This window comes from Triticum aestivum, chromosome 4B (genome assembly GCF_018294505.1).
Source record: "Triticum aestivum cultivar Chinese Spring chromosome 4B, IWGSC CS RefSeq v2.1, whole genome shotgun sequence".
Lineage (NCBI taxonomy): Eukaryota > Viridiplantae > Streptophyta > Magnoliopsida > Poales > Poaceae > Triticum > Triticum aestivum.
Window position 1 is genome coordinate 24,095,230 of NC_057804.1, and position 12,206 is coordinate 24,107,435.

Sequence of the window (12,206 nt, forward strand, 5' to 3'; positions counted from 1 at the left end):
AAAAAATAAAATCTGAAAGGAGCATACAGAGCGCGACACGTGACGAATAGGTGAGAGCGTGTCAAGTGACACTGATTGTTGCGAGGCTCCCAAAGGAGCGCTCGTTAATTAGTTGCTCCCGGGTTTTACCGACGCCGTATGGCACAAGTCCATTGCAACACGACACCCACGCAAACGCATCGGGCCGGACTCACGACACTGTAGCCGCGGCCGGCCCCAGCCCACGAAACCCATAGCCCAATCGAGGGGAAAAAACCCTGGCAAAGGCGAAGCCGTAATTATTCCCGGGACGCACTTCCCCCGCGGCGACCACCGCTCGCTGCCGGGACCCTCGTCGCCGCCGGTCCCCGCGCGGCCTCCTCCTCCACGCCGCCGGCCATGGTGAGCTCCTCGCCCCTCGTATTGCGCCCCCTCGCCCCCCTTGTCTGACTAATTTGCTTCTCACCCCGCCCCTCCTCCCGCGCCTCCGCAGTTCTCCATCGCGGCCATCAACGAGAGCGACACCGTCGGCCAGTGGGAGCCGCTCGCGCCGACCAAGGAAGCACAGGTACGAATTCCTCTCCCCGCCCTTCCTCCCGCCCGTCTCCCTCCCAGCGCGCCACGCTCCTAATGCCTGAAATTCCAGCGGGGCTTGGTGTGTAGCTCGTCACCCGGGCCACGTTAGGGTTTTCGATTTCGCCGAGCGCAATGTGATGGGTTAATTGGGGTTTTATGTGATTCAGTTAAACGCGGCGTGGTAGATGAAACTACACAAGACTCCAATGCTTGCATTGTCAAGATTGCAGGCGCAGGAGGGCGATACACTAGTTAGATCTTTCAGGTGTAGTGCAAGTAGTACTAATGCTGAGTTATGTAGTGTACACACCATATTTGATTCAAAAGGAGGACTTCCTTGTAGTTATATATATGCACATAGCCTTGTATTTGCTAGCAAGGCTCAGTTTGCAGTTGCTGAACTGTGCTGCATTGTGCTTGTTTTATAATCTGCTGTGAGAAAATAGCCACGAAACTAGAGGTAAGTTGGGTAAACAAACATCAAAATAGGCAAACGCTGGTTGGATAAGCTGGATTACCATAATCCACCGTAATGCTAAACACAGCCTATAAAGGGTTAGAGTCAGATTTTTTGAGTTTCAGAAGCTTTTAATATGGCTTTCAAAACATATTTGCTACTAAGAAGGGGCTATAGTGACTTTTGAGTTTTAGAAGCTCTTAATATGGTTGTCAAAATATATTGTGTTATTGAAATAACCTTTTAATGCTGTCAGGAATCTGCACTTTCGCATAAATACCATGAGGGACTCCTCAAGTTGCAAGAAAAAGACTACACAAAAGCTTGTGAACTTTTGGAGGATGTTTTGAAGGATCCACTAATATCTGAAATTCAGGCAATCTCACTAAGAATATTTCAGATGTTCTTCTGTTGCCTCCTCCATAACAGCAAATTGATCATTTCAACAATTGTTTATTTCAACAGGTTGAGAATATTGGCAGTGATCAGCATTTGCTGCAGCTAAGGTTCTCTTTGTCACATTTTTGTAATGGTCATGCTGTAAATGTACTTTTTTATTCGTCATTGAGAGGATTATGTGTCTGTCAAACTCCTGGACATAATGTGGATGTTACATGCAAAATTGGATAAAACTGGTCACTATTCACAAAACAATGTTATTGCAAAAACTAACTTTTACCCCTATAAAAGATGTCAACTAGTGGCAGTGGTCTATTCACCATTGTCTACACCACATGTTGGATCTGGCATTTATGGTTGACAAGAGGGCAAGTATGTCTGTATCCGTAGTTTGATCTGGCACAAGTGGCATATTTCCTATTTTCTTTAGTTCTATAGTATTTTTTTGAATCTGTCTCACTACACATATATTATGCTAGTTATTTCAAATCTATCAGTATGAATCAGAATGGTGTGCCGGCTCTAGAAAGTAGCTAATCCTATGCATGTCATAATAAAATCATAATGCACTGCTTGCATGTCATAACATGCTGAAGCCTGAAGGTTTATCGTAGAACACATTGCATAGTTTGTCTTTGTCCTTTTTTGTGTGTGTAAATGGTCAGTCTTTGTCTTGATCTTGAATTGGTTGACTAACTTGAAATGTGCAGCATTAGTATTTGCTGTTCAAAATGCTGACCTTTGTCCTTAATTGCACAGGTTTTTGACATTGAAAAACCTTGCATCTGTTTTCCTTCGACAAGGATCAAAATTTTATGATAACGCTCTCCGCTGTTACCTACAAGCTGTGGAGCTTGATACAAATGATTCAGTTGTATGGAATCATCTGGGAACACTCTCGTGCACAATGGGTTTGCTGAGCATATCAAGATGGGCATTTGAGCAAGGGCTTCTATGCAGCCCAAACAATTGTATGATGTCCTTCTTATTCCATTTTTCTTTTGATTTAATAGCTACTTAGTAGGCCTGGCGCAGTGGTGAAGTCCTCCCCACTTGTGCCAAGAGGTCCTGGGTTCGAACCAGCCTCTCTGCATTGCACTTTGCAGGGGTAAGACTAGGTTCCTATAATCCCTCCCCAGACCCCACCTTGTGTGGGAGCTTCTATGCACTGGGTCTGTCCTTTAGTAGTTTAACTACCATGCCTTAAACTTGTGATGCCTATTTTTGTTTTTTCATTCAGTTTTGGTTGCTTTATACAGGGAACTGCATGGAGAAACTTTTGGAGGTCCTTATAGCGATCCGTGATGAAGTTGCTTGTCTTTCAGTAGCAAATTTAATACTTATGAATTGGCCATCACATCATCGTGCATTACATGTAAAGAAGACCATTGAAGATGTGGAACCAGTGCCGTTTGCACCACGGGGTATCGACATCCTTGAACCAAAGCATGCCAAACTTGAATTTTCCAATAAAAGAAAATCTGCAGACAATGTATTAAATCAAGAAACAAGGAAGAGGAGTAAACGGGGTGCAACATTGCAACTTGTTGAAGCCAAATGGACATCGGTTTTAGATGGCATCATAAGTCTCTTAACAGCAAAAAACGTGAAAGCTGATGAAAATCATTGTGCAAATACTGAGAATAGATGTTCAGACACTGAGGGGACTGTCAAGGGGCTTGCTTATAACACGGTGGATGTCGTCTTATCTATAGGTACATCCAAACCTATGGAATCTGCTGGTGAAAGTGAAAATGTTTTGTACCGGGATGGTGAAAGTTTACAATCGCATGATGGCACACCTACAGTTAAAGAGAAAGATGTTAATTCAGACAGAGAACATCCTCATGAAAGGCGAAGCAGACGCCTTGAGAGGCTGCGGAGTCGCAAACCCGAAAAAGATGAAAATGAATCCAATGGCAAAGATTTATCGCATGCAATAACTCAGTTTCTAGACTCATTTATCCTGAAGGGGGCAAGCACTGCATATAAGACTGATTCTTCTGGAAGTGCTGACATTTCTAATCCAGAAATTCCCACATATACGTCCGACCGTGAGGCAGACGATGTTAAGCAATTTCTATTGAAGATATGCAAGAATAATGGTCCTTGTCATATTGGCTTTCTGTTATTGGAGGAGATTGCTCATATCAACATACCTTTTCAAGATTACTTTGCTAACTTCGTTGAACTAGATAAACTTACTAGAGGCTGGGCGCAAGATAGATCTGCGCTGTGCAGTTTATTTCTTGCTGAACTATACTATGATCGAGCTATATGTTCTGGAAGCCCATCAACATCCTCAGAACTATCTGATTCTTCTTACCATCTTTGTAAGGTCATCGAATCAGTAGCTATGGAATTGCCATTATCTGTTGAGAAAATGAACTCCACCAGCTTTGATTTGGACAAGGAAAACTGCAAGGCAGAAATACGTTCAAGTGATAAAACAGAGAGAAATGCTTCAGATACGACCAAAAGCTGTTCAAACTCTAACGGAACAATTTCCAGTAACATGTTTTGTGATGAAACATCTTCTTCAAATACTGATTATGTGTTCTGGATTCGCTTCTTCTGGCTGAGTGGCTGTCTGTCCCTTGCACAAAAGTGCAAAGAAAAAGCTTATAAGGAGTTTAATGTTGCTCTGTCACTCCTAAGAAGTAGCAGCAAAACCAATGGCAGTAGAGAGTTTATCCCTCTACCTCACAGCAAGCTTGTAAAGTTTCTGACAGCTGATAGGATTCTGCGTGAAATTAACTTGATCAAGCTCGATTATTTACTTTGGAAGAACGATGAAAATATCAACAACATAACTCATACAGAGTTCAAGGAATTGCTTCCTCCACTGTTGCTTTCCACCAATGGTGTCTATGGTGGCAATGCATATGATTTGCCGAGCGAAAGTGAGAACGTGATTTCACTTGAGTTGGGTGCCTTGGATGTCTTAATATCTGCATGTGAAAAGGCTAAACCAATGAACGTCAATATCTATCTTGACTCTCACCGAAGGAAAATACAAGTTCTAACTGTGGCAGCTGGCATGATTGGATCTATTACTCCCCACAAGGGAAACATTTCAAGTGATGCGGATTTTGTGGAAGCAATGAACAGAAATCGGTTGGACAGTGTTGTGGATGCAGTCAAGGACGTATCACGAAGTGTCAGTACAGCAAAAGACGTTATTGATCAGTGTGGTACTTCTGTAAGTCATCTCTTCATTTGTCTATGGATCTCTGTACCAGTCATTTTTTAGTTCAGATCTTACGAATGCTATCTACTATCCCTGTTTCTAAATATAAGACATTTTGTCAGTTTAAATTGAACTGCCAAAATGTCATTTAGGGACAGAGGGCATACTAGATATCAGCACGTTTGTGTTCTCTTAGCCAGAAATATTTAGGGCATGTTTGGTTGATGCCAAAATATGGCAAGCCCAAAAAGATGGTTATCTGTTGATTGCCTACCAAATTACATTGCATATCTCTACAAAAATTGCCGAACATTGACAGGTTTTGGCATTGCCAAATATTGGCTTGCCAATGTTTTTGCTGCAGACCAAGCATACCTTTAACTATTTAAGATGAGCATAAGTGAGAAGTCATTATCAAATCTTTAGAGTTTTGTAGCCTTGATGTTAAAGGATATTTGGTACTCCCTCCGTCCCATAGTATAAGATCTTATTACATCCAATATGTGAGTATATTGGATGTAATAAGATCTTGTATTATGGGACGGAGGGAGTAAATATTATAGCTCTATGTAGGCTGCATAGATGGGATGTTGGAATATTTAAAATTTGGTGCATTTATGAATTATGACAGCTAGTCTAACTTTGGCCATTTATTATATATTTTATTTATAAACACCTAGATTCGCCATGGAGAAAAATAAATAAGCATGTTTGTTGTGAACATATACTTCGCACATTATTATCTTTTTTTACTACCATATTATCTTAGTAGTCAAACTACATGACGACATAGTAGATTGGCAAGTTTTCCAGACTCTCAGGCTGCAGCTGCGAAAAGTTACACATATGATCATATTGATGCCATTATGTTATCCTGCGAAAAGTTAATGTTATTTAGAGTGTTGAAGCATTTCAGTGGTTAATTTCTTGCGCATGCGAGAAGTTCATCTGAGCTGTCTGCTATTCATTATAGGATCTAACCATTATTATGGTGGTATGGGGACACTGGGGAATTTGCTATGCTGTTCATTCTAGGATGATTTATGTTGCGCTTCCTATGTGTTTGCTCCTTTGGCTGTCTCATAGTACATTGTAAAGTTGCTTATCAAAGGTGTGCTAGGATGGTGTATGGTATTATGTGTGTTGTAACTTATGCCTATTCAATGTACTCCCTCCGTCCGGAAATACTTGTCGTACAAATGGATAAAATTAGATGTATCTAGAACTAAAATACGTCTAGATACATCCATTCCCCCGACAAGTATTTCCGGACGGAGGGAGTACTTAGTAATATGTCATGATTATCCCTGTAAAAATACGACACCCCACATCAGTCAGTAATTTAATGTATCCTAACAGTGTCACCAAAGTGACCGTTTGCTATTATTTGCAGGATGGGCAAGAGGGCTTGAGTTCACTAGTTCATATCATTGGCAATATTCAATCATTGCTTCTTACAATCATGTGTGCTGCTGTCAAGATGATTGTATGGAGAAAACTCTCGTGCTCTGGAACCTCGGATGAGGCTGACCAGTTGGAGAGTTCTTGCCTTGTAGATGCAGCCATTGCGTTTTGCAAACTTCAGCATCTTGATCCAACGATATCGGTCAAAACTCAGGTATGTGTTTCCTTCATATTACTGATAAGATTTATGGTGTTGATTTTTTGATGTTCAATTTACTTCTGTTCACCTATGCAGGTTGACTTAATTGTCGCAGTCCATGATTTGCTTGCTGAGTATGGGCTCTGCTGTGCCGGAAGGGATGGTCAAGGGGAGGAAGGGACTTTCCTCAAGTTTGCAGTCAAGCATCTCATGGCACTAGACGTGAAGCTAAAATCTCAACTTAGTAGGTTTTTCTTAGCAAACTTATTCTGTTGGACATGTTTCTTTGTCAGTTAACAGCTTGCACTGGTCTTCTCTATCTTTATTATCTAGATCCAAATGGGGCGGAAGGAGATTCGCTTCCAGACAATGGCAGAGCAGAGGATAGTGTAACTGGGGAACGCTCTATTTGTGATGATAAGCATAACTCTGAGGATGAGGAAGAATCGGGTAGGCCTCGATTACCCTGACCATTTTTATAATGTGTATCTCCTACTCCCTCCGTCCGGAAATACTTGTCATCAAAATGGATAAAAGGAGATGTATGTAGACGTATTTTAGTTTTAGATACATCCCTTTTTATTCATTTTTGATGACGAGTATTTTTGGACGGAGGGAGTATTTATTACTATGTGGTAGAGAACTACAGATGTTGTATAATGCCAAGATGATGCTGGCTAGTTTTGTCTCTGTGAGCATATAGAACTGGTCCTTACTCCTTAATTCTTTGTGCTGCACTGAAAGTATTAATTAATAAATAAACAATGTAGCCTTTTGTTGGTGTTTATCCTGATAAATGCTCTGCCAATGCAGACTTGGAGGAAATGCAATCAAGTATCGATAGTGCCTTGGACCAGGCTTTTTTCTGCTTATATGGTTTGAAGATAAACCCGGATTCTTGCAGTGAAGATGATCTAGCCGTACATAAAAATGCAAGCCGCGGTGACTATCAAACAAAAGAACAGTGTGCTGATGTGTTTCAGTATGTCCTACCATATGCAAAAGAGCTATCCGTGAGTAAATTCATAATGAGCTGTTAGTTTCAGTTTTGATATGAATCATTAAATATAGAGAAAAATTAATGGATTTTCTGTTCATAATTTATTATTTCAGAAAACTGGTTTGGTTAAACTACGGAGAGTGCTGCGCGCGATACGTAAACATTTTCTGCAGCCACCTTCTGAAATATTAGTTAATAACCCTCTTGACAATTTCCTGGACGGAACTGATTCATGTGAAAAGACACTCTGTGAAATTTATGATACCCATGGATCTAGGGAAGCAGTCCTGAATGTACTGTTTCCAGGTGAAACAGGCTATGAAGCATTCAAGAAACTTTCCGCTGACAGGTTTTACATTGAACCTAGACTCCCTTAAGCACTGAAACAGAATAGTAGAGGATATACACTAACTATTTTTTGTGTGACTAATTCATACAGCTCTGAGCCTTACTCAGATGTTTATGGAAGCCTGTATCACTACATCGCAGAAGCTGAAGATACAAGTCCCAGCGACAAGTACACAGGTTTTGTGTTGAAAAAGGAAGGAGGAGAATTTGTCGAACAAAGTGCAAATCTTTTCAAGTATGATCTGTTGTATAACCCATTACGGTTTGAAAGCTGGCAAAGGCTTTCAAGTTTATATGATGAGGTAATATTCTTAGTTATGCCAATTGGCTGAAGTTTGGCTTGTATTATAGTCAATGCTGTTGTATAACCGGTGTTTGTCATGCGTCCACAGGAAGTTGACCTGTTGCTGAACGATGGTAGTAAGCATATAAGCATTTTGGATTGGCGAACAAATACACCTTTAATTCAAAGGGTTGAGGCAGGCCGTAGACATAGTCGACGCAGCCTGATGATGAGTTTAATATTGGCTAGAACTATTCCTGATCAGGTGTGTCCATCAGTCTATCGTTTTTCTGGTACTCGCCAGCGAGATGCCTTTGTGTTAGTTTGTTATTCCATTTTTCTAGATCAAAACTTGGACACTGTTGGGAATGACATCTAATCACCTTTTTTCAGGTTGAAATGCATGAATTGTTGGCCCTAGTTTACTATGACAGCATTCAAAACGTGGTACCTTTTTATGATCAAAGAGCTACATTGCCTGTGAAGGATGCAACATGGGACATTAACTGCCAAAATTCGATGAAGCAATTTGAGAAGGCTTTTGAACTCATGTAATCTGACACACAAAACCTGTACTCATCTTCTATTTTCTGTTTTTTCGAAACACAATACAGACATAGACTCTCACAAACACGCACACACTCACCACTATGAATGTAGCATGCACACCCTAGCTCTACGCTACCTCTGAGAGTCGAGTCGTACATGTAATGATATATTATGCTTATTTACCTTGCAGGTCTCAGTGGCTCCATGCATTTTACCTTGGAAAGCTGTGTGAGAAACTGGGGCATTCACCTGCTAAGGCATTTTCATACTACAAGAAAGCCATCACATTGAATCCAACGGCAGTTGACCCGGTTTACAGGATGCATGCATCACGCTTGAAATTACTTTATACCCGAGGGAAACAGAATCTTAATGTGATACAGGTTTGTTAAGATAAAATATGTCAATTGATTTTTAAACAAATGTAGAGAAATGTTAGGCAGCAGTTTAGTCTCTTCATTTGATGGTTTTAGTATACTCCTGTCCTCACCCGGATATGCTTTTGCATATTGACTCACTTGTGAGTGATGGTATGGAATGTTCCACCAGTGAAGCCATGCTCATGTTGATAATCAAATGGCTGAATCTGTCTGTTTCTTCAGATGGTTTCACTTCTAAAAAGGTTAATTTAGCACATTAGTGAAGTACATTTATAACTGTATCTTGGACAAGATCTGGCATCTTGATAGCTCAGGTGGTTAAATTCACTGGATTTTAGGGGCTATGCTAGGCATAGCAGTTCTATAAGGCATTCTTATATATAATAAATAATGGTTCCATACAGGCCATATAAATAATTAAAGTTCTAGAACAACGTAAGCAATAGTTTCACTAAGTTCAACAACCACCAACCAAGTTTCTCATAGATAAAAAAACCTGACACGTGTGATGTCAAAATGCCAACTAAACAAGTGCGGCCTTATGTTCTATATAGCCCTATAGGATAAACTAGATGTGGTTCGGGCTATATTACACATGAAATGAGCTAACGAGCTGCTGATGAACCAGCTTGGCTCATTAAGACAACGGGTGAAAAGACGAAGCAGTGCTCGGCTCAGCTCGTTCTTACGAACTGAGCCACCGACAAGTGAGCCCAAGTCAGCTCAGGATCTTCGAGCTCTTTGGCTATTGGGCAACTTGTCTGGCACCAAGAGCTCAATTTTAAATATTATATATAACACCAAAGTGTGAATTAGAATCTTAAGTATTATAATTTTGTAATGTCAAAATACTTTATGAGACCTTCGTCATTCTGGATTTCCAATCAGCGATGCATCCTTGTTTGTAGTTATGGTTTTATTTGTGTCATAGTAGTTTAGTAATAGATAATTAAATATTAACTTTGTGGATTGTGTGGTTTGTAGGTAGTTGCTGATTACACATACAATCAGTCGACTAAGGAAAATGTCTTGAGCATGTTGGGGTCCTCTGAACAGAATGATAATGTTCTGGATGATGCGGAGGGAAATAAGTTAGTTAAGCCTGATTTACTTGATAAAGCATGGCACATCCTTTATGATGACTGTCTGCATGCCCTTGGTACTTGTGTGGAAGGGGAGTTAAAGCATTTCCACAAGGCAAGGTACAAGCTTGCTCAAGGATTTTATAGAAGGGGTGAAGCAGGGGACCTGGAGCGGGCTAAGGAAGAGCTCTCATTTTGTTTCAAATCCACTCGCTCTTCCTTTACAGTGAACATGTGGGAAATTGATGGTGCTGTTAGAAAAGGAAGGTAAAGCCTCTTTTGCTACATGTTTAATGTTGTTCTGAACTTACATACTGATGTAATTGACTTTTACAACTTCTGATATTGATAGTTCCCCCAAAGAATTCTTATTGTCCGTTCTTTCTTTCAGGAGGAAAAACCCGAATATTGGTGTATCCAGAAAGAATCTGGAGGTCAGTTTATCAGAAAGTTCACGAAAATTCATTACATGCATCAGGAAGTATATGATACTATACTTGGACCTGTTGGAGAAGAACATGGATTTGTGGACTCTTGAGAGGGCATACACATACCTGCGAACCGATAAGAGGGTACCTCCTAATTATCAGTATAATGATGTTAATACATACCTTTTTTCTGGATATACAATAACTATTTGTTCTCTTTTGTAGTTTGCTCTATGTTTGGGTGATATTGTTCCTGTCGGTCTCGGGAAGTATCTTCAAGTTTTAACAGCAGCGATCCGTGATCCTGAGATCCGTCGAGTTTGTGGTGATGTTTCTACTGAGCAACTACTTGAGAAAATGTTTGGCATATTCATGGACCATGCAAACATGTTGGCTGATATAAACACCATACCAGAGGTGAACAGTCCAGAGTTGTCAGAAAGCAATCTTTACGGGTAAGTAATTCAATCAGAGTGCAATACACTATTCTTTAAGCTAGACAGTTGTTTTATTAGTGCTTCCTTATGGCAGCTATATCCACCAATATATCCATTTGCTCGAAAGCGATGTCCGAGTAGATGTTCTTGAAGCACTAAACGAGAAGATAAGAAAGCGTTTCAAGACACCTAAATTGTCAAATAGCAACTTTGCGAAGATCTGTAAGCATGCTTCTCTGTCGTGGTGCCGGTGTATACTCATCAAACTGGCCTCAATCACCCCGCTGCCTGAATCTATGGACACAGACAATCAGCCTGTCCCATTATCTAATGGCCTTCTACTTTACGTTGATCTGCAACCTGATGAGCTCCTTATCTCATCCCCTGATGGGCCTACCCAATTCAAAGGTCTTGACATGAATTGGTTTGAGACACTCGCTAGAATTAAAAACATTCCAATCAGACAGACATCCGAGGATAACATGGAGACTGCAGTTACTGTAATGAAGAGCACTTACAACTTTTATCGGGACAGTTCTTGTGGAACATTTCCCTCAGGTATTAATCTCTACACAGTAACCCCATCCCAGGCATCTGTTGAAGGGTCATTACAGCAAGCCCCCGGTATAGTTGACATCCTTGACCTAAGCATCCCAAGGAAGCTCCTTCTGTGGGTATATACATTAGTTCACGGTCGATATTGCAACATATCCGCTGTCGTAAAGTACTGCGATGAGATGAAGGTACGTCCTGCACTGCTCATCTTGGGAGTACTTGCTGTGTAGCTTTTCATCCTTCACATCATTTCATTCCTTCTGCAGGCAAGAAATAAAAGAGGAACCCTAACGGCGGCAGCTTCGTCGCAAGTCACGCCTCCAGCACCGCACAGCTCTGTTTCTTCTCATGGTATTCCACGCAACTCCTGACATCTGGACGGTAGGATAGCTACCTTCCCTCTTCTTTCCCTTGATATGTGTTGTTTGTGTTGTTCACAGTTACATCTAAAGAAAAGAGTGCGCATTCCGTGTCCAGTGAAGCTCAAGAAGCAAATGCCTCTGCTCCATTAGCGGCCAGTGTTCCTCTTCACCAAGAAGCAGAGGGCAGCGCGTCGCTGATTGCCACCGAGGCGCAGAAACCCAGCACCGTGGCATCCCAACTCTCGCGCAGCGGCTCATCTAGGACAACGGAAAGTGCTCCGGATGGCGGCCAAGGCAATGCCGGTGCAGCTTGATTGTGCATCATGCTTCTCTATACCCATGGGATGGTCATGAGTTCTGATTAGATTGAAGGCTTCTCCCTTTCCAGCAGAAATATGATGTACTGCAGCTGTAGCAGGAATAGGTCTGATGTCTTTCCTGGTGTATAAACTAACCTTATACTAGAAGCTAATGTAACAACTAAGGACATGTTTGATTTGTAGCCACAGTTGTGATGTGCCACACCTTTTTAACATCTGACCTTGCTTGTGATAAAATCGTTTTCTATCCAACCTTTT

General features: G+C 41.2%; 1 protein-coding gene across 1 annotated transcript; it reads left to right on the forward strand.

Annotated features, from left to right (window-relative positions):
- The first annotated feature begins 242 nt into the window (after positions 1–242).
- Positions 243–12,163, forward strand: LOC123090704 (calcineurin-binding protein 1). Its single transcript, XM_044512034.1, has 21 exons — positions 243–381; positions 473–547; positions 1,269–1,388; positions 1,478–1,518; positions 2,171–2,382; positions 2,671–4,613; positions 5,995–6,219; positions 6,301–6,448; positions 6,538–6,654; positions 7,018–7,217; positions 7,318–7,553; positions 7,644–7,854; positions 7,945–8,100; positions 8,229–8,386; positions 8,575–8,767; positions 9,749–10,113; positions 10,238–10,418; positions 10,500–10,729; positions 10,806–11,454; positions 11,533–11,617; positions 11,707–12,163. Exons 1-21 carry the CDS (start codon positions 379–381, stop codon positions 11,940–11,942), a joined length of 5,784 nt encoding a protein of 1,927 aa, XP_044367969.1. The 5' UTR covers positions 243–378; the 3' UTR covers positions 11,943–12,163.
- Positions 12,164–12,206: the final 43 nt, after the last annotated feature.

Bases quoted from the DNA above. Each gene is read 5' to 3' on its own strand.
- LOC123090704 (XM_044512034.1), top strand. The intron at 8,768-9,748 runs GTTTGTTAAGAT...TGTGGTTTGTAG, and splicing joins AGAATCTTAATGTGATACAG to GTAGTTGCTGATTACACATA. The intron at 10,114-10,237 runs GTAAAGCCTCTT...TCTTTCTTTCAG, and splicing joins GGTGCTGTTAGAAAAGGAAG to GAGGAAAAACCCGAATATTG.